The 23295-nt window shown below is 38.5% G+C and overlaps 1 protein-coding gene across 8 annotated transcripts in view; it reads left to right on the top strand.

The window, feature by feature from the left end:
• The first annotated feature begins 672 nt into the window (after positions 1-672).
• The window catches only part of lama2 (laminin, alpha 2), a 167209-nt gene continuing 144586 nt past the window's right edge, over positions 673-23295 (top strand). For 7 of the 8 annotated variants that reach the window (XM_067384976.1, XM_067384975.1, XM_067384974.1 and 4 more), the window contains exon 1: positions 673-789. In XM_067384976.1, the coding sequence (XP_067241077.1) occupies positions 723-789 (67 nt within the window). In that variant the 5' untranslated portion in view covers positions 673-722. Of the gene's footprint in view, positions 790-15883; positions 15930-23295 lie in introns of those variants that run through there. The other variant, XM_067384970.1, reaches the window with a different exon arrangement.

Here is a 23295-nt window from a genome sequence, read left to right as displayed (position 1 = left end):
TTTCTCTCATTCTTCAAAATATCTTCCTTTGTGTTCAGCAGAACAAAGACATTTACACAGATTTGGAACAACCTGAGTGTGAGTAAATGATGACAGAATCTGCATCTTTAGGTGAAATATCCCTTTAAGCTTCAAAAAGCTGCAAATATAATACAATTATCATAAAAGCTTTATTAAGTTTATTTAATGATATTTTTTCACATTTAATCATTAAAACTTTTTTGCAACACAAAACAATTCAACAAACAGTGGAAAAGCCGATAAAACATCAAACAATTTTTTTGTTTTCAATAAATTTTAACAAAATTGTTTTCAAATTTAGGTTTTTACACCTAAATTTGGGATGTGTCAGTACACTTTATTTGCTGTATGGGGTTATTTGGCTACAGAAAATGATGCTTTAAACATAACAATAAAAGCTGTAGGTAACAGGGATGCCGATTTATCCAAAACTGGGAACAAATGTAATTTGTCTTGACAAATCGAGTTAAATCAAATAAGTATCTGGAGTTGAGATTATTTCAGTGTTTTCCTGCAGGGAGGTGATGCTGCACGAGAGGAAGCGCAGAGGAATGTGATCTCGGGACGGGACGCCCCCTCCTCAGCGCGGGATAGGAGGGATCACCAGACGAGCGTCCCAAACTTCCTAAAGTCACTCGAGGAGTTCCTGGAGTTCTGCTGGTGTTCGCCTGAGCGCTCATGATCGACAGGCGGATTGGGACATGAACACGCCGTGTTTCCTCGCGCTCGTCGGGCTGCTGTGGCGGTGTTGCGCGGCTCAGCAGAGAGGTGAGTGCGTGAACGCATCTCGATTGCGCGCGCAGCCAGCGGGGAGTGAGCGCGCATTACGAGTTCATGTGGCGATTTACTCGTTTCGTAGCGAAATAAATGTGTGTCTGAAAGTGTGTGTCCATGACATGCTGCTGATGAGATGTTGCATCGAATAGACTCTGTGCAATATTTAGTTAAAAATATTGTTGCTAAAACTGTTTTTCATTAGAATCAACAATTTGCATGTCTCCTTTTATCATCATAATAACATAATTAATTATTATTTGGTTTCGCCTCTGCTCTCTATTCCACCCTGCTGTGTCAATCTCCTCTTTAAACCAGATTCTCTTCAGTCTTAACTAGTATTTCATTACTTTTAATCTTTTATAAACTGGCTTAAAAGTTCAACTCTGTTATAGAAACAGCAATTTTAATTGGGCACAAAGTATAAGATTATTAACATTGAATAATGTGGTGTGGTCAGTGATATTTCCTACACTCTAAAAATGCTGGGTTAAAAACAACCCAAGTTGGGTTGAAAATGGACAAACCCAGCAATTGGTTTGTTTTAACCCAGTGGTTGGGTTAAATGTTTGCCCAATCTGCTGGGTAGTTTTATTTAACTCAACTATTGTTTGAAAATGACTGTATTGCTTAATTAAAATTAACCCAAAGTATGTTGGAAATGAACATTTATTAAATTGCTTATTAATACATTTATATTAATAAAATATTAAACTATTAAATTTATATTAATAAAATATTAAAGCTTATTAATAAACATTCACCTTTTGTCTATTATTGTTGTCTCTATTTGCATCTGGTTTTTAATTTCCCAAATATTTTGCGTTAATTTTAAGCTAGCCATATAGCAATTTTTAAAGAATAGTTGGTTTAAATAAAACTACCCAGCAGGTTGGGCAAACATTTAACCCAACCGCTGGGTTAAAACAACCCAATCGCTGAGTTTGTCCATTTTCAACCCAACTTGGGTTGTTTTTAACCCAGCATTTTTTAGAGTGTGGGCTTTTTAAGTAATTTTCACAGTGATCTTCAACCCTGTTACTGAAGCCACAAAATGAGTGATATTACCAGAATGTGTATCTATTTATCTATCTGTCATCTATTTACTTACCGTTTGACGAGAATGAGCAGTAAATGTATTTGTATTGTTCTCACACACAATATTTTTCTGGATATGTGATTTATAGTTTATGAAAATAGTGTTAAACATGTTAAACTCTCAATCACATGAGCAGAGATCTGCCTTCAGCTTTCTAGAACAGACCGAGAATCCTCGAAGAAATCAATCTGTGAGCATCAGTGCAGTGGCCTTTAATATCACGCGCTTTAAATGCTTTATTGTTTCATTTCTTCAACCTCTGAAACGCCTGAATCTTCCAGAGACGCTGGTGTGAGTGATGTTTGTTTAGCGTTTAATGAAGCAGAGTCGATTAACCCAGAAAAGGCTCTTGTGAAGCATCTTTCATCTTTCAGTGTGAGTCCTGCATTCGGGGTGTGTGTGTGTGTGTGTGTGTGTGTGTGTGTGTGTGTGTGTGTGTGTGTGGCAGCTAAAAGTGGATGTTGGGAGTATTTTTAGTGCAGGAATAGAGGACAATGATGAGACAGAACGGTCAAACGTTTAGAATCTTTAAGATCGTTACATGTTTTTGAAAGAGTCTCTTCTGCTGCATTTATTTAATCAAAAATACAGTAAAAACAGTGACATTTTATTATGATTTAAATCAGCTGTGAATATATAGTGAAGTGTAATTTATTCCTGAATTTTCAGCATCATTACTCCAGTCTTCAGTGTCACATGATCCTTCAGAAATCATTCTGATATGATGATGTGATGCTCAAGAAACATTTATGATTATTATTAATGGAGGAAACAGTCATATTTTTGTGCAAACTGATTTTTTTCAGGATTCTTTGATGAATAGAACAGAATTAACATTATAAATGTCTTCACTGTCACTTTTTAATGCTCCTTTCTTTACTGACCCCAAATATTCTGAACGATAATGTGGATGGAGAGAGAGAGAAGCATCTTTGTGGCTAATATTATGCACATTCAGGCTTTGTCTCAGTAAGATTTGAGAATGCTCGAGGAAGAAAATCAATAGGTAATTCCACGCCGCCGCCGATGAATAGCCTCGACCGCTCAGGTCTGACTTTATCCTGCTCACGCTGATGAACAGATGCAAAAAGAGCGCTCTGATGGATTGTTTTCAATGTTTTACCGATTGCTTGACGTTGATTTGCGCCCAACACCAATGGCCTCTGAGCTTATTTACGTCTGAGCAGAGAATGGTGTGAGTGTGATGACACAGAGAGAGAGATATTTCCAGCAGTCTTCTGTGTGGATGGGTTGAGGTGTGCTCCAGATCTACACAAGAACCATTTCATCTTCTTCAGATCAGGGTTTGGTTTCTGGGTTCTTCAAGGCACCACATTTATGGTTTTGCAGGACAAGAGAATAAAAATATTCAATTAAACCGTTTTGGACGTCATTCCAGACTTTCGTTCTTCTGTTCTTCAGATGAAGTCTTGTGATCCAGCACATGGCCAGTGTCATTACTGGAGCTTCAGCATCTGTCCTCAATCCAGACTTTCATTGTATAAAAGAGCAGCATGAAGATTCTTCTGAATTTCTCCGACTGAGCAACAATATTATGACAGATTGTTCATGTTTGGACGAACCCTGTCTTTCAGAAAGCACATTTGCTAGTGTTATTCTCACACTCTTCCTCGAGGAATGAACTCTACAGTATGAATGCGTCGTATATGAAGTGAATTAAGGGTCCTGACCTTTGACCTCGGCCTCACGCAGTGGCATATGGAGGAAAAATGAATTGTGCTGACACACACGCACACACACTCCATCAGTGTTTTCACAGGTGGCTCGTTGAACTCCCGAGATTCATAAACTCTCCAGGAAGTCACTCGTTGCTCCTTTTGATGCTCGGCTCGGTTTCCTCCTCTTCCCTGCGTGTGTCTCTCTGTCTTTGATGATGTATCCAGTTTCTGCTCTGTATCTGTGTGCTGTCTCTCTCTGTGGAGTTTAACACACGTGTCCACTGACTCCAGATCAATCTGCCGTCGCTCCGCTCCGCACTAACAGTGTGAATCGGGATGAGTCAGCATACAGTGTAATGTGTCTGGGACAATGTTAACATGATGATCACTGGAGTCTTCAGTTTGTGCTTTAAAACATTATTTTCGAGACTGTCCTCCAAAAATAAACGACCCTATAGGTCGTGTTTTAAGCACCATATTACGACCTGTATTTACGTTTTGAAGTCATGCGCCCTCTATTGGGCGTAAAAATAATGACAGTGTCGAGTTACATCTGTATGACTGTCATTACCAATCAAAATGCGCGTTCATTTAAATGCAGAACTAATTAACCAAAACTAAGTTTTATTAATGACTACACACCCCACCCCTAAACCTACCCTCAGTGATTTATATACTCTTTATGAGCACATGTGTTGCCTCGGATCGAACCCACGATCGCATGATCACGTGATTGCATATTGTTATTGCAATGCTCTACCAGTTGAGCTACGCGAAACCCGAAAAATGGCGCAGATAAAAGGGAACAATGCATTAAAATGAAAGTGTCCTGTTGACGATAGGGGTGCAACTATAGCAAACGCTCCTATGGGTCGTATTTCAGGGAAGTGACAAACGCCTTATATAGTCGTATTGGTTGGAGAACATGTTGGCCTAAAGGGACACGGTGGTCGAACAAATATGAGATGGGAGGAAAAAAACTGCATTCCCCTGAGAAACTAAAATATAGTTTAATGTCATTTATATTGAAATGTATTTAAATACATTCGTAATTACACATTTGTAATGATGAAGTTGCAAATTAGCACAATTAAAATATATTAACTTTATATGTAATATCAAAACACACTAGAGTTAAAATTATAATCTAGTATTATAACAACTTAATAAAACATTTAATAAAATCTTCCACATAATCCAGAACAGAACACAAATAATAAAATGGAATATTATTAAAACAATAAAAACAATGATGAAAATGATTGTGAATGGCAACTTTTCTTTTCTCGTCTCCTACAGCAGGTTCACACTCATCCAAGCTCAAAAACACCTTAATGTTCTCATAATATCCACTGCAGCATCAGCTCTTTTCTCTCAGTGTCTGAAACGCTTCGATCAAAGACACGGTCTCTCTAAACCCCGCCTTTCTGAGAGCTGCTCTGCTCTGATTGGTCAGAAATCAAACGCTCATTATCATATCTGAATCTGAGCTCTTGATACGAACAGAAGACAAAAACTCCATTCACCTGCACTTTGATCTCTGAAACTTTTACACTCATAATCAGCTGTATTACACACTACATGAAAGGTCATATCCCAGAAACAGTGGCTCTTTAATGTCATTTCTCAGGGAGAACAATGATGATATTACACACATGTTTATTACTACGGTAAAGGAGCTCTAGACTGTCAGTATAAACATGGCTGAGGGATTCTGTGGAGTCAGTATGCAGCGTGTACTTCCAGCAGCCCGTGTGTGTGTGTGTGTGTGAGAGCGCGGCTAACGTTGTTATTACTCTCAATTTCATTTTTCAGAAGCTGTGATTGAATTCATAATGCTTCACAAGATAAATGAGACAGCAGTCATGCTGTTAGCCGAGGAGAGAAAATGCTTATTATATTTGGCTTATGTATTTTGCCACGCGTTACAAATGTAATGTGGGCGCGCCGCGCCGGAGACCCACGACAAAGCAAATGTTAAGAGACACGGAGCTGTGAAATATGAATGCTGTCTACATGCGTGTTTTTCTCGCCATTTATCAGAGGTGATGTACTGCAGTGGAAATGTCATGTGATGCAGGCTGCTTAAAGCCAATGCTGTGATTGGTCCATGCATTATTTAAGTCTGATATTTCACGAGCCATTGACCAGCTGACAGGAAGCGGTCAGAGAGACATGTGACTGGGGGACCAAATCTCATCTCCGAAATAAAATATTTGCTAAATACAGTAGCGGCTCCTGACTGTAAATGCAGGTAGAGCAGATTCTGCCCAGATGCAGAGGCATTTCTAAACTATAGCAAAATCTGGGATTGGGATTAAGATCCTGTTTGGTCCTAAAGGGTCTCTTCAGAGGCTCCTCCTTGTCTTAAGATGATCAAATAACGAGAGATACTGTGGGATACGGAGATGAAATTGTCCGGCCGTCAGAGGCTGTTTGGCCCTGTGAAAAACTTTCACAATCCTTGTTGAGAGAAAATATACAATGCCATTCAAAAGATATGATATTTGATATATAATCACAATGACCACAGCTGTGTGAAGCTTTTCATTTACGTAACCTTGCTGCTTGACTCCAGATCTCAGTGACATTGGCTATATTTGCTGTGGCATTTCTTGTAAATCATTTATGCAGTATTGCATCACTTCATCTGATCTTCTTGTTGTTGACAAGGACTTTTAGGCAGAGATGTAGACCTCACCAGACCAGGATGGAATACCAATGTTCTGTCCGGAACTGCTTAAACACTGGGCTGGGTATATAGAGCACAGAACACATGTTGGGTTCATTTTACCCAGCGAATTGGGTTGATTATTTAACCCAGCATACAGGGTTGATTAATTTTTACTATAAAACTAGCTTATTTTTTTACTGCATGAAATAATGTGATTAACTTAAATCCTCTACATTTCAGAAGACAAATTAAGATATTTTTGATGAAATCTGAAAGGTTTATGATAATATAATCCACACTTTCAAGGTCCAGAAAGGAACTAAAGACATCGTTAAAACAGTCATGTGACTGCAGTGGATCAACCTTAATCTTATGAAGAGACGAGAATACTTTTTGTGCACAAAAACAAAACAAAAATAATGACTTTATTCAACAATCTCTTCTCTTTGGTGTCATTTTCATACGTCGTTTACGTCCAGCGCTTCCAGATTCATCATCGGGAAAAAATACTCACACAACCACTGTCTGATAATATGATAATTCCTTTATTTTCGACGATACACTCTAAAAATGCTGGGATAAAAATAACCCAAGTTGGGTTGAAAATGGACAAACCCAGCAATTGGGTTAAATGTTTGACCCAACCTGCTGGGTAGTTTTATTTAACTTAACTATTGTTTAAAAATTACTGTATTGTTGCTTAAAAACCCAAAATATGTTGGAAATTAAAAATCAGACACATAATTACTAGAGGCAACAATAATAATCAAAAGGTGAACATTTATTAATAAGCAATTTAATAAATGTTTATTGTTTATTATTCATTATCTTAATAATAAATGCTCATTTATTAAACATATTAATAAATGTTAATTTCCAGCATATTTTGGGTTCATTTTAAGTAAGCAATACAGTAATTTTTATACAACAGTTGAGTTCAATAAAACTACCCAGCACGTTGGGCAAACATTTAACCCAATTGCTGAGTTTGTCCATTTTCAACCCAACTTGGGTTGTTTTTAACCCAGCATTTTTACAGTATAGAATATTTTATATAGTTTTTAATAAATTTAAGCTTGTTTAAAAAATATTAGAAGTTAAAATTAAACATTTAGAAGTAATTCAAGTGTAATCGACCAGTCTCTGCTGTAACGGCGCCGGATCTCGAGCTGGAGCTGTATCGTGTTCAGCGGGGAAACTCAGACCGCCGCCCTCACTCTTAAAAGTCTTAAAAGTTAGTCGTTAAGTTTTTTTCTTCAAGACTGATCCTAACTTTTTAAAGCAAGTAACATAAAAAGGTAGATTAGTCTAATTTGAATTGGAAAAGTAAGACTGATTACCTCTTAACTAACTGCTACTTGGTCAAACTACACTATAAAAATGCTGGGTTGTTTCAATCCAACATTGGGTCAAATATGCACAAACCCAACTGTTGGGTTTAATTTTTAAATTAAATTTTCAATCCAACGTTTGGGTTTGTCCAAATTTAACCCATCATTTTGGGAGTGTAGTTCTTAACACTCTTCATGTTTGCCCAGCTCTGAATGACTCTGAGCTTTGTGTTGTGTTAAATGGATTGTGTTATTGTTCAGGACACATGTGGGCTTTAATGTCTCGCCTTTCTGCTTTTCTCTGCTCTGCTGTTCATTCTGTCGTTGTAAACACTTCCAGCACTGACCTAGCCAATATTCATCCCTAAATGAGGTATTTTTGTGCGATTCAGTTGTGAAGGTTAAAGGAATAATTCACTTAAAAATGAAAATTCTGCCATTATTTACCCACACTCATGTCCTTCCAAATCTTTTTGAAAGAATACCACACAAAAAACTTCATTTCAAACACAGTTCTGTGTCTTGACGTCTGAAACTGGGAGATGTTTTAAGCGCCGTCGTGAAAATACAGCGATACTGACAAGCCAAGAGGAATGCGAGTAACCACGATGTTCACATGCTTTCTTTTTTCATAAGGCTGTGCCCTTCTTGTTTTACACTTCATGCACGTGTATTGAATGTTAAATAAGTTCATGATAACAAGTCACAATAACAATGTCATTTTTCCACCAACTGGCTCTGCTTTTCCTTAACTATTGTGATTTGTACAGAGGCTCCGTAGATATGCACTAAACAAGCCAAACAAACAGACAGACAGTGAGAAAGAGATCAGCTGAGAGTGTGCTTTTACCTGCATCTGTCCTTCTTTAGGTCAGGTCATTTGTGAAAAAAAAAAAAAAAGTTTGCCATGTCCGAACAGGAAAGCGATATCTTTATCGGAGCATCATTTCAATGTTTAAGGGCATTTCCCATGAATATCAGCATTGTTAGAAAAGGATGGGAACTAACAGATAAACATACAACAGTCTGTATATAAAGCCTGGTTTGTATTTGAATATCCTTCATCTTTGTGCCAGCTGACCACATTGTAACATTTATCTAGCATTTATTACACGTGTCACGTAATAGCCTAAGAAATGGTAGAACGGTATTATCTTATCCGTAACACGTCCTTTTCAGTCTGATGATATTTCATGATAGATCAGAAGATGGAAGAGCACATTCTGTTAGAATCTGTTGCGCAGAAAAACTCTGTAAAAGGAATATTGCATTGGCTGTAAAGCTCTTTAGCGTTCTCTTGCCGTATATTTCAGCTTGAGGTGGCCGAGGCCGTCAGGGGTCTATTACCCAGCAGCCCTCACTTTCACACTCCCGTCCAGCCAGTCAGCAGTTCCAAAGGCGGGAATTACATGCTTGATTCATGGGAAATAAAAACGTATCATCGACACACAAGCACCTCATGGCTCGTTCACGTCTAAAATGTCTACAAAAAGGATTTCTGTTACAAACGTGTGCCTGTATCCCGAACACCATTCAGTGCACATTTCCAGAGACCATTTCTGCTGTTTCAATTATTAGACCTTGTTTCAGAACTTAAAAAGTGTTTTAAAAGGCCAGCCTTAATTTGTCCAAAAGAGAGTTTAAACGTCTGTCAGTAATTGTGTCTTGCAGCATATGAGGATTTTATTCTCATTACAAATTGCATGACAGAAATTATAGTTAATCACAGAATCTATTAGATTTATTTGGACTACATTTAGATGACTTTTGACCTACCTCATTTTGAATGGGATTGTTGTGTACCATATAAATAAATGAGAAAAAACTACGAGAAAATGTTCCATTCTTTGTTCATCAACATCATGACTTGAATTAAAAACGAAAGAAGAAGAAGAATCAGGGAGATCAATCAATTATGAACAATTTGCTGCCATTGTGTGAATAATATGTAATCATGTAATCCATAACTGTAATCTGATTTGGAGCATTTTAAAATATAATATAATATAAATACAAGTACTTACTCAGATTCCAAACAATACTTGTAATTAGATTATATTACGTTTTTAAACCCAAAAATGACTGTCTGTCATTAATTCCTCATGTCGTTCCACACCCGTAAGACCTTCGTTCATCTTCAGAACACAAATTAAGATATTTTTGATGAAATCTGAGAGGTTTATGACTCAATATCTATAATCAACACTTTCAAGGTCCAGAAAGGAAGTAAAGACATCATTAAAACAGTCATGTGACTGCAGTGGTTCAACCTTAATGTACTTAAAATACTTTTTGTGCGCAAAAACAAAACAACAATCATGACTTTATTCCACAATCTCTTCTCTTCCATGTCATTATCTTACGCATCCTTCCATGTTTACGTCCGAATGTCGGCTCAGTATTGGCCAAAGCTGGTCACGTGATCAGCACAACACATACGTATAATGCTGATGCAGGAACCGGCCAATAAAGAGTCGGCGTTCTGACGATGAACCTGGAAGCGCTGGACGTAAACAACGTATGAGAATGACACCGAAGAGAAGAGATTGTTGAATAAAGATGTTATTTTTGTTTGTTTTTGCGCACAAAAAGTATTCTCGTCTCTTCATCACATTACGGTTGATCCACTGCAGTCACATGACTGTTTTAATGATGTCTTTACTTCCTTTCTGGACCTTGAAAGTGTTGATTATAGACATTGAGTCATATACCTCTCGGATTTCATCAAAAATATCTTAATTTGTGTTCTGAAGATGAACGAAGGTCTTACGGGTGTGGAACGACATGAGGGAGAGGAATTAATGACAGAAATTCATTTTTGGGTGAACTAACCCTTTAAAAAATAAAGTAATCTAAACAAAGCTGGAATCTAGCTCAAATATAAGACAGCTTTCATTCACGTGACTGCATTATTCACCGATTTTTGTTTTATTTGATTTATTCTAAGATGTGGAAACAGTCAGAATGAGCAGATGTGTCCAGTCCTGTGACTATTAGTGTAGGTATGTTTGATTATCTGAAAGCTGTGACTCATTTGTTGAGCAGCGTTTCATCCTCTCCTGGTGTAATGTGAGAGCGTTCTTTGTTCAGTGTCATCTTCATGTTTCTTGTGCACCTGTCAGTCATATCTGAAAGTAGGTTGTTTTAAATGGCGGCCTGACGCATCGACAGAGCGATCGGCGCTGTGATTCACCTCGCAGACACGCGGCTGAAACTCCAGGGACGCAGGAGGAGGAAATGACAGAGTTCTTGTTGTGCGGCTCTGGCCTGCTGTAATGGGTTTAACAGATGGACGTATGTTGTGTTCTTGGAGGAGGTGGGCTTGACAAGAACAGCCTGTCCGAGATGTGCACTGTTCTGCTCTTCTCACAAGGGCCTATTATATGCGGTGTGTGTGTGGGAGAGTGAGTCTGCTGGGAGATACACACACACACACACACACACACACACAATACAGGAGACACGACTACTGTACACCAGCCCAAAGCGTGTTATGATGTTGTGAATATAGAATCGTGTGTAGGTGGCTTTGTGGCTTTCTCTTTCTGTAAAACACAATGAGCCTGAAGTGTCTTCACACACTCTCACACACACACAGTTTTAATGTCATACAGGTTTTTGTGCATATAGGACAAATTTACGAACAGCTTGCATCAGCGCAAACCCGCTTTTGGTGTTAAAAATACTACAGTCGGGATTTACTAAAGACACGCAGTCTAAACATTTCTTTGCGTCTGACTGTATTGCATACGCGTTTGTAGGAGTTTCCCTTTCAGACGAAACATTTATGGGAGGAGAGGATTTAAATGAATCGTGTAATGTGATTTATTAATGTTTGTGCTCATCAATTTTCTGGTGTTTGCGCCATTATTTAACACCCAAAAAAGCATGTCTTAACACATTTAGTGCTTGTGATAGCTGCTCTCGGTAGATTGCATTGGTCATTATGGAAATGAGCGGCTGTGTCTGTGTTTTTTAATTTGCACTTCATCAGTAGATCATCGCAGAACTTTCCACTCCATCGCTAATTTGCCCTTTGTAGTAAGTCTGGCCCCAAATGTTTTGTTTTTCCCGTCCTCTCTCAGACCTGGACAATCACAGAGGGTATTTTGCTAAGGCACCTCTAAGACTTTGATATGTAAATGACGTCTGTTATTATGATTGGGTAACCCATGTGAAAGTAAACTGTTTCTGTATATTGAAGAGATGTGATATGTAAATGTGGGCCGTCATATGTTAATAACTTCAGGGTTGTGATGCCATAATTGCAACGATTTTTGAAAAGGTTGTTTTCAGTTTGATTTCAGTAAATGTTCTGTATGAAGAAAATGATATGGTTTAACAAAGTAGCAAATCATTCAAATGGAGATTTTCATCAATATGTGCTTTAATGAGAAATCCTCTGGAGAGACATTACAGTCACAGTATCCCATGATGCCGCCATGAAATAGTTATAAAGTTTCTGAATTTAGTAATCACACTGGAGCATGTGGGTTTTCTGGAGGACACAGAGGAGGTCTCAGCAAGTTCAAAAGATCGTCCTCAGCCTAGATCCAAACACTCTGCTACCACCAACCCTGTAAGATCAGCATCTCTCAACCGGCAGATCAAAGAGCCTGAGAGCCGGAGAACAAGTGTACGGGCCAGCACACGAGGACAAATGTTTGTCTCTAAGAAGTGGAAATTTAGTGGAAAAAAAGGCAGTATTTTCAAGGCAGGAAGTGGTCTGGAGACCAACTGCATTTGGTCAAATCTGGCTTTAAAGGCATGAAGCTCTCGTCGCGATTTATTCACCCTCATGTCACACATGATCACGAATTCAAAAGGGAATTCAACCATTCAAAAGCGATTTTAATATCCCAGCTGATGCCTGCAAATGATATACAATACACTCTAAAAAATGCTGGGTTAAAAACAACCCAAGTTGGGTTGAAAATGGACAAACCCAGCGATTGGGTTATTTTTAACCCCAGCGGTTGGGTTAAATGTTTGCCCAACGTGCTGGGTAGTTTTATTTAACTCAGCTATTGTTTATAAATGACTGTATTGCTCACTTAAAATGAACCTAAAGTATGTTGGAAATTAAAAAACAGACACATAATTACTAGAAGCAACAATAATAATCAAAAGGTGAACATTTATTGATAAACAATTTAATAAATGTTAAATTTTGATTATTATTCAATCTCAACTTATTAATAAATGTCAATTTATTAAACATTAATAATTTCCAACATAATTTGGGTTCATTTTAAGTGAGCAATACAGTAATTTTGAACAATATTTGGGTTAAATAAAACAACCCAGCAGGTTGGGCAAATATTTAACCCAACGCTGGGTCAAAACAACCCAATCATGGGTTTTTCCATTTTCAACCCAACTTGGGTTGTTTTTAACCCAGCATTTTTTAGAGTGTATAATTACCCAACTATACAATTGTGAGAAAACACAAAAGCATTGAATATATATATTTTCCTCCCATTATATATTAGGACATGGTATATTAGGGCTTTCTGAACACAGTATTCAGATTCGAACACATCCCTAAAATAAACTTAAGTACTGAGTAATATCAATAAACAACATGTACTTACTATACACTCCAAAAAATGCTGGGTTAAAAACAGCCCAAATTGGGTTGAAAATGGACAAACCCAGCGATTGGGTTAAATGTTTGCCCAACATGCTGGGTAGTTTTATTTAACCCAACTATTGTTTAAAAATTACTGTATTTCTTGCTTAAAATGAACCCAAAGTATGTTGGAAATGAACATTTATTAATAAGCTCAATGAATAATAATTAAACAATAAACATTTATTAAATTGCTTATTTCAAACATACTTTGGGATTTTAATCCAGCCATATAGTAATTTTTAAACAATAGTTGAGTTAAATAAAACTGCTCAGCAGGTTGGGCAAACATTTAACCCAACCACTGGGTCAAAACAACCCAATCGCTTGGTTTGTCCATTTTCAACCCAACCTGGGTTGTTTTTAACCCAGCATTTATAGAGTGCAGTGTTAGGGTAGGTTTAGTGTTAGTTGCATGTAATTATTCATCATTTACTGAAGTTAAACACATGCAACATGTGTAACAAAGACACTGAAAAATAAAGTGTTACCAAGACCAATGTTTGAAATGTTATTCTCAGACAATATTCCCCTTAAGCAGCTTTTATTATTTGTGTAGTTTTGAATATCTGTAAGGAGAATGAGATTTGACTTTACAGCAAAGCATCAGTGAATAAAGACGTACAGGGCATTTTATGGCTTTAGAAGACTAATATAATCAGTAAAGAAGAAGAATAAGCAAACCAAATGAGTAAATGTTCAGTTTTTTGTGTGAATAGGAGAGACCTGTGTCTGTTGGGATATCTGGCTGGTCCTGGTAAACAAGGCTAGATCCTCTCAATTCTCAACATGCCAGACTTATCCCAAATCTCTTCCACATGGACCCCATTAAGAAAAGACTGGATCTGAGAGAAACCGCAGTCTAGCAGCTCTGAAGGTCGTTTCCCATGCTGTCCACATTCTCTCGTGCACTGAACTCTGTGAAGGATCTTAATGTTTGGTACAGGTCAGCGCTGTAACATGATGCTCAATGTTGAGATTCAGATGCACAGAAATGATTGAGGTGTCATCATTAGTGCGGTGCCAAACTCAAATCAAAAGAGCTCATCCTGAGTCCCGTCACAGCATCCAAACCACAGTTAGGTAGTAAAATGGGCCGTCTGTGATGCAACACTTTCCATGTGGAGCTCAAAGGGTTGAAGCTCTGCCGTAAGTCATGTGACAGAGCGTTTTAAACAGTGGATTCATTCCTTTTAGAAGGCAGCGTTTGATGTTAATCAATTCAGCGCTGAACATCCTGCCGTAATTGTCAGGGCTTCTCTTATGGAAGTGTTTTATAGGCTGATATGTGTTCTGCTCGTCTGAGGAGCCAAAAAGAAACAGATGAAAGGAAAGTCGGTTTAGAGTGTGTGATCCAATATTTTCTCTTTCTTCTACCATCATGCTTCCTCTCTCTGTTGTCCTCGGAGTATGAAACATTATTAAAAGTTAACCGGGAGACATCTTTCATATGCTTCGCTGGGAAGATGAATGTTGCTGTATAGGATGGTCAGTTGTAAGAGCGATCGTATTTACGATGAGCACACATGAAGACAACCACAGAGTAATTTCCTTTGATCCCAGACTGAGATCCCAGATCTCTAACAGTACTTCAGTTTCAAGTGTAAATACTGACTGTACAGTTGTTTTACACATGTTCGGTTCACTTCATATTAGGTGTCTTTACCTATTATGTTCTTACATAAAACATTGTAAGTGCACTTGATGCTGTATTGCAAAACACTTGTGCTGCTGTTGAGGAGGGATACGGTTGAAACAACCCAATCACTGGGTTTGTCCATTTTCAACCCAATTTGGGTTGTTTTTAGAGTGTATGTAAAGACATTTAATATAAAGTTGGGCTAAATTGTCTTGTACTGTTGCTGAAGAATGGCAGTGAAGTCTCCAGAAATCACTATAAGCATGTAGTTTGTGTCATTCGTTTGGCAGTTTGAGAATAAAATATTACAGATAAAGCACAAACAATTTAAGAAATCCATTGCAATGTCATAAACATGAGTAAATGTAACCTGAAATCGTTAAAGAGCAATTTCCACCTAAGTTAACCCATAAAAATCAATGTATATAGGTTAAACTATGCTGAATAATATTTTTACTTGAATAAAACCAGTTAATGTACCATTTTTACCACTGTTTTCATTGCAGATACCCCCAGAGCTGTATTTATGCAGATGTAGTTTCTTTTTAACTCTAAAGTCAAGACATCTTGAAATCCCTCGTTAAAGTTACATGTGTGCCAAGCTCAGCATGGTATGGAAATAAGAGGTTTGGAAACTGTTCCAAAGCATGCATGTTTATGGTTTCCATATTTTCTTTTTATGTCATGTCCGAAGCCCGCTCCTTCCTGTGTGAGTTAATGCGTCCAGAGAGAGTTCTGATGTGACAGTCTCTCAGCAGAGGAAGTCGTAGAAACGTTTTAAATCATTTCCTCAGTCCAACCCATAGGAAAGACTCGAGTCTATAGGATTGTTTGTGTTGGCCAGACGGCAGTATGAGGAAAGCATGTCTACCTTCAGAAACCTGTTGATTAAATTATAGACACCAGCTGATTTTTCAGAGAGTGATGTAGTCTGCATTTTCCCCTCTCTGCTAGAAGGAGTGATCCGTCTCATGGATTCACGGCTCAGCTGATCTACATCGAGATTTCTGAGCGTCCGTGAGCAGAGACGGCAGCAACTGCTATTGAGAATGGAAACACAAACGGATTGCTCTCTCAACAGTATGTTAGACCTGTTAATAACGCAGGAAAGAAAATTACTTTTCACACAGTCTTGTTTGTTCTGTTCTTAGAAGAATTACTGAAATGTCTTTAGCATTTGCCCTTCAGGAAAGCGCTGAACCCAAGAGAACAGTTCAGAGTAACTGCTGAGTAAAAGTGCCTTTTAAAGGACTACAGCAACACTACACCCTGAAACATACTGGGTTAAAAACAACCCAAGTTGTGTTGAAAATGGACAAACCCAGCAGGTTGGGCAAACATTTAACCCAACCACTGGGTTAAAAAAAAAAAAATTTGCTGGGTTTGTCCATTTTCAACCCAACTTGGGTTGTTTTTAACCAGTATGTTGTAGAAACTTTCTGGTTGTCATCAATGCAGTTGAAATTATGCAATATACATACTACAGTATATACTATAATATACCTACTATAGAAATTTAAACTAGTATCCGTTTAACGTACATGTCACTCTAAAAAACTCAAAATTTGGGTTAGATTTTTAACCCAACGGTTGAGTTTGTCCATATTTGACCCAATTAAAGGTGCAATATGTAATATTTTTGCAGTACAATATCAAAAAAGCCACCAGGCCAGTGTTATATATTTTGTTCACTTGAGTACTTACAATATCCCAAATGTTTCCAACTATTTGTAAATCGTGAGAAAATTGCAATTTTAACCAAGGCTGCAGGACGTGTGAGGAGTCGCCTGTCAATGGCGTCATAACCTCGGTTTCCGGTTTATTTAGTAGAAACCATGGAGCACCAAAGATGCTTTAATATTTACATGTTTTAATAGACAAAGGAACATCTGTTTGGTTACATTTATAGACAGAAAACTAATTATTGTTATATAGCTCAACACATTTAGTCTTATTGTTTAAATCTAATTTTCTTTATTTTTTGCGAGTCTCATGCTTCACCGTGCCTCAGAGAAAAACACTATTTTGTCAAAGAGCTAACATAGCATAATCAGATGCAGCTTTATTTTTATTAACAGTAATACAGCATTTTCTCCATCATACAAAACGTTGATAAATCCATCCAGCATTTAATCTGATATTGTAAAATCGCTCTATCTTACTGCAGTGTGTAACAGTGTCTCACAGCAGCCGCCGAGCGAACGCAAAGAGTAACGTTATAACATCATTTTCAACACTCTCAAATGTATCTAATATGATAAACAGAGCTGCGTTTCCTCATACTCATGACCGGAAAAGCGGCAGCGGCGCCGGCGACTGTGTCATAATAAAAGTCCCGCTGCTCGTGAGGCGTGTGTTGATCAATCGCTCCAGCTCCTCGTTCAGCTCCACAACACTCGCTCCTGCTCTGCTTCACACTACAGTAACGTTAATAATCACATCCATGAACATGATTTCTTTCTATTTTCACCGGCTGTGATGTAAACATGTCCCAAGATTCCACACTCAAACTTGGCATCATCAAAGTTTTGAATAGGCCTCTAGTGACCTTTAGAGGACAGAAAATCTGTAGTTTATGCGCATGTCTTCTTATTTGATAAAAAAAAATATCTGCCTCAATTGAGTGCATTTGTTTGTTTGTTTTTTATATTAGTGTTTCCATTTAGCATTTTTCAATCCGATATCCCAAAATGCACATAAAAATTGGTGGATGGAAACATGGCTACTGGCAATCTCAGCACGGAATTTATGGTGGATTCTCGTAATCAGGTGCTGCTCACAGTCTCTAATGAAAAAGACACCGGTTTGATGCAGTAAATCTCAGCAAGGGTGCTGTTAGAGGCTGTCATCACACACTTAAACACCATCACAAAACACACACACACACACACTCCTGATTTACTGCCATCAACGCCTCTGGAACTGTGGAGAGATTCACTGAGAACTCTACCGGTCACAGTACAGGCTGATTGATATCAGATTTATTAGCTGTAGTGTTTCACGTCACGTGCATTTCCCTGTTCAAACTCAAAATCATACCCTATCATATATGTCATAGTGAGAAAATTATACCAAAATATATAATTTCATGACAATAAAATTCCCATGCCCTTCGCGTCTGTGCATTGATGCTAAAGGTTTCTTAATAGTGACTTTGGATGCCATTTTTTAACGCCTTCGCAGAGAGAACGGGATGTATTATATAAATGCTTGAACAACAAAGGAAGCTTTTAAACATTTACCTGCTTCAACTGCATCACTGTAAACACATTTTCTCTTCTTTACAAACTGAGACATAATATTGTAACAGATGCTGTACAAAGATAATAAGTTGTAAATAATATTAAGTTGTAAGCAAACTCAAAATATTCCTTTAAACAGACGTTTGTTATTCATCAACAAAACTCTCTTGAGTGTGTTATTATTGATAGTGCAATGACTTGATGAGAGAGAAGAGAAACGGTATTTCGATTTCTCTGTATGTTTGTACATATGGTGGTATTGACACACAAAAACAACAACCTTGAACTTGATGTGCATTTTTCTCCATATGGCACGGCTGAGCCACAAGCGTTCATTAGAATTGAATCATCTTGTGGTTATGGCTCTGACTTACGCTCTCCTCTCTGTTTGCGGTGTCGTATGGGTGAAGTTGTTTCTGACCCCTCATCCTGAGCTTGACTCCTCTGTAATTTTAATTAGGTCTGAGCAAACGGAGCGTATTCGTCCATCTCCATCAGCTGTGGGTTTTAGAGCCGTGTCATAATGACACTTTCAATCCTGTTTCTATTTGTCAAGTGGGCAAGCGCTGGACCTGTTACGCCTCCAGCATTTATTATGGGTAAATACGCTACAAAGATGTCCCTTTGTGGATACTGCCCCAGTGACAAGCTGAATTTAATATTAAAATCTGTAGCAGCTGACTATTATTCTGTTGCGTGGAACTGAGGAGCAACTGATGATGACACGGTTTGATCTTTGGTTGACCAATCAGTGGAAAGGGGCGTTTCATTCTCGTCCCCCCAGTGTCCATTTTCTACCCTTGAACATAAAAACAAAAAAACATGCTGAATTCTTGCTTTTCTATTATTTCATTTTCAATGTCTCATTTTTATGCTTTCAACATGAAACAATAATAATAATTAACGCAATATTCCCAGAGCCGGATACTACATATACGAATACAATGGCTGTTTGGTCATGAAGCTCTGTTTTGAGCATTGAATTTTTAAGATGACTTGCATTCTGTTCCCTTTGGTTTTTGCCTATGTGTGTCACTGTGTCATTAGCGATATGTGACTTCACTGTGGACTGTTGCAGTGGTGCAGATGTGCGATATCTGAAGATCCTCTAAAGGGGTTTAAACAAAGGGGTATTGCTCCACTGCAAAGGCAAATTGCATCTTTTGTTCATACGTTTGACTGTGTGTGTGTGTGTGTGCGCCTCCACAGCTGCACGTGTGTTTATATGCATGTATTGCTTCACTTGCAGAAATACTTGACCTGATTGTCCTGAACCCCAAGTTTAAAAAAAAACATGTCTAGACAGTTTGTGCCCTCTGTGTGTGTGTTTGCTACCCAGACTGCAATTCTAATCTGCGTGGTTTCCTGTTTATGGGAGTGCGGATGGTGTCAGGAGCCCCAGGGGGAGTTATTAGGTCTGTTTCCTTCCCCAGTCATATCATAAACCCATCAAATTATGGCACGGTAAAAAACACCCCTTTTATTCCTGAAAGATAACATGCTCAGTGGAGACCTGCGGATGTTTCTTTATCATTTATCGTGTATGTTTCATGTTATGACTGTTAGGATGCACTTTCTATGAAAACTTGAAACTCTTTCTCCTTTTTAACAAATGGTCAGTGCTTTATCTTCAGAAGCTCTTTATCATCCACCTCAGGGGGGCAAAATAAATATTATATGATCTGTTTATTTTTGGACATGATTTGCTTCCTCTCTGGATGTGATGTCACTGGGCACACACCATTCATTTATCCCTGATCAAACCGAAGCAGAAATGTTCATTTACAGATGTCAGTGCATGCTTTATTCACAGTCAGCTGCTATTCATTTATTCCATGAACAAAATAAAGGTAACATAAGCAGTATTTTTTAATTAAAGGAAACTATTGTAAGAACAGTTAAAACTTTGGTACAGGGACGAATGGTTAAACTTGAAGAATGCTGTCGAATTTCAGTTAAAATTGCAGTCAAAGCACAACAGTCAGGTTCCAGAAGTAAAAACTCAATTCATTTTCTCCAAAGGGAAATTGATTTTTAATGATAACTTAACCTTTAAAGACGGACCTACTGTGAGTCCCAAGGTTGTTAACTGATGGTGTACGCTTTTGCTGAAGCCATCATTTTTAAAACAATTGTTTAACAGTTTAATTTGAAAAAACTACATTATCCATGATGCTGTGCAGAAGATTTTGCCAATCAGAGGATTGCGGTACATGAATTGTTCCATTAGCTCCGCCCACTCCCATGAAGCACTGCCAATGATGTAATCCCTATGCTTTCAAAATACTTAAATATTTGTGCATATATGCATATTTTGCAATAAACGTAAAATATATTGGTTCTATAGATATAATCACTTTTTTTAAATGAATGGTTTTGCATTTTGCCATAATATTTAATTTGATAACGTCTTTTGCAATGACATTTGGATTGCATGTGAAAATAGTCATCTGGAAGAATATGTGAGAGCCACCTCCCATCTCTGAGCCAGAGCCAGCCAAGATGTCCATCCCAGAGCTAGAGCCAGAAGTCTCCTCCTTCCGGAGGCCATCAGGTCCATCCTGGAGTATGTGTTGTGGGGGCAGTCCACTCCCGAGCCAGTTTAGGAGCACTGGCTCATTAACTTCCCAGCGGAGCCAGCTTTCACCCGCTTTCACACCCCAGTATCCACTCCAAGGGATATATTTATTATGTTATCTCCTTCAGCACTGGTTCCATCCAATCCCCATCCAGTCCACCTCAGCCTGTCAGTCCATTGAGTCCACGCTGGCTCTGCGCTTCTTCAGCTCTGTTGTGGTCTGACATCGCTCGGGCTTCACCAGGCTCCCTTTGTGCCTCTGGCTGTATCTCAGCACTCCACCCCTTTGGCTCCCTTCGTTCCTCCGTCTCCACCTTGGCTCTGAGCCACCTCAACTCTGCCATGGTCCAACATCACTCTGGCTCCACTGGGGCTCCCTCCCTGCAGGACTCAGCATCTCAGCCCTCCACCTCTTTGGCTCCACCGGTTCCTCTTTTCTTCTGGCTCCGCCTTGTTCCTCGCTCCCTCCAGTCTCACCCCGCTCTGCCAGGCCCACGTCATCGCCTCGGCCTCTTTAGTTGGCGGCATCACCTTGGACTTCCAGGCCTGCGATTCTGCCATGGTCCGTCGTCCTCACGGCTTTGCAGGGGTCTCCTCAGTCACCAGCTCCGCCTCAGTCAGTTGAACTATCAAGGGTCCACCCTGGCTCCTCCGTCCTTTAACTCCGCTATGGTGTTCCTCTCTGCTGGCTCCTCCTGTGTCCTGTCCGTCACCAGCAACTCTTCCTCCTATTAAGCCCCTTTCTCCACGTTGGACATTACTGCGCAGCGCGAGGATGTGCCTTGTGAGAGGGGGAGTTATGTCAGGGCTATGCTGAGTTTAGTTGTGTTTTTTGTTCATGTGTCTTGGTTTCATGTTTACCCTTTTAGTTTAGTCTTCTTTGAGCCCTTGTTAGTTTCCTTAGTTGATTACATTCCGTGTTTGTATATTCTGTCATCTTACTAATACCACACTAAACATGACCATATGCTTACATGGAAGCATTTAGAAATAGCTCGGGCCCAACACAAGTAGGTTTCCCACATATAAGCAGACAAATATTTCACTATTATTCATTTCCAGTCCTCTTTGAATAAAATTGTATGTTATTTAAAGTTTTTTTCATAGAGCCTTTATCATCATTCCTCTCGCATTTTGAAAAAAAAAAAATACAGATCTAGCATATCTATTTCTCAAGAACATAGGATTTTTCCTTTTATTTCTTCTTCTTCTTCTTCAAAAAATAGTTATATTAAATACATATATTAAATAAATGAACATGTAGCAGAACACCAGTGTGTACCCTGTTTGTGGAAAGAGCCAGAAATATACTTGAGCTGTCAGTGCTCGTAAGAAAAACGAAATCAAATGAACTGCCAAACTGCTTTACCCATTTAAAGATGGAACGGAGTTGTGCGGAGTTTGTGTGAAACGCTCTGCTGTATTTGGCCGTGATGGAGCTCTTCTCAGCGCTGGCTGCTGGCCGGTTAGATTGATGTCCGTGTGTGGCAGCTCTGTGTGATGACTGATGTGTGTGTTTGCCAGGAGCCGCAACCTTGACTGTGATAAAGCACAGAGCTGCCATCAATATACGCTTACTTCCACTGAATCAAACCCTGATCAAGATGGGTCGAGAGACGAGCAGCAGAGAGGAAAATACAGCTGAAAAATCAAATGTTGCCTGTAAAAAAGATTACATAGATGATGATTTGGCAAGGCCAGCATTACCATTTCAGTAGTCCACTTTAGACATTCTACTAACTATAAGAAACTTTGCAACTCCATGTCAACCAGCAGTCATTAGAGTATTAGTAAACTGTCTGTTTAAGATCTGCTAACACTTTATTTTGATGCTCCCCAACAGACATTCTACTGACTATCAGTAACTTTGCAACTACGTCAACTTTTTCTACTTACCCGAACCCTAACCAAAAGTCTACTAATACTCTAATGAGAGTTAGTTGACATGTGTCACAGTGTGGCTATAGTAATTTGCATGACGAAAGAGATGGATTAAAAAAACTGTCTTTAATATTCTAAAACACAACACTCAGGAGATCGTGTTAACATAGACGATACCAGGCGACGAAACACAGGAAACTGAGGATGAATGACTGAAACAGAACAGTTGTTAACTAATTAAGAACCAAGGAAACTAAGTAGGAAATCAGCAGGTAAAACAAAGAACAGAACACAAATAAACGAAACCAAAACTGAACGTACATGTTTCAACATGTAGTTGCAAAGTTATTAGAATATCTATTGACTATTGAAATAAAGGGTAACCAATGAAATTGGTTAGATGAAAAACCATTTTCATCTTCTTTCTTGCTCTTTTATTTGGTTTTACTTCTCCTTTCCTTGTTGGTTGGAACAAAAGAGTGTAACCAGAGACATTATTAATGAATATAAACAGACCACTGCTATGACAAGAATGCGAGAAATCATAACACTCAATAAAGTGGCTGTAGGAAGCAAGTCCCACTCTTTTTGAAAGATTTTTATATTATTCATAATATAGTTGTATATATGTTTTTGTATATTATTGAAACAAAATATCAGGTTTTGATCGATCCAGATTAAAGTATTTTTGTATGCCTTTTACCTACTTAGAAAATACCAAATGAACCGACTTGTCTTAAAGTGA

The sequence above is a fragment of the Chanodichthys erythropterus genome, chromosome 4, assembly GCF_024489055.1.
Source record: "Chanodichthys erythropterus isolate Z2021 chromosome 4, ASM2448905v1, whole genome shotgun sequence".
Taxonomy (NCBI): domain Eukaryota; kingdom Metazoa; phylum Chordata; class Actinopteri; order Cypriniformes; family Xenocyprididae; genus Chanodichthys; species Chanodichthys erythropterus.
This window is presented reverse-complemented; position numbering and strand designations above follow the sequence as displayed.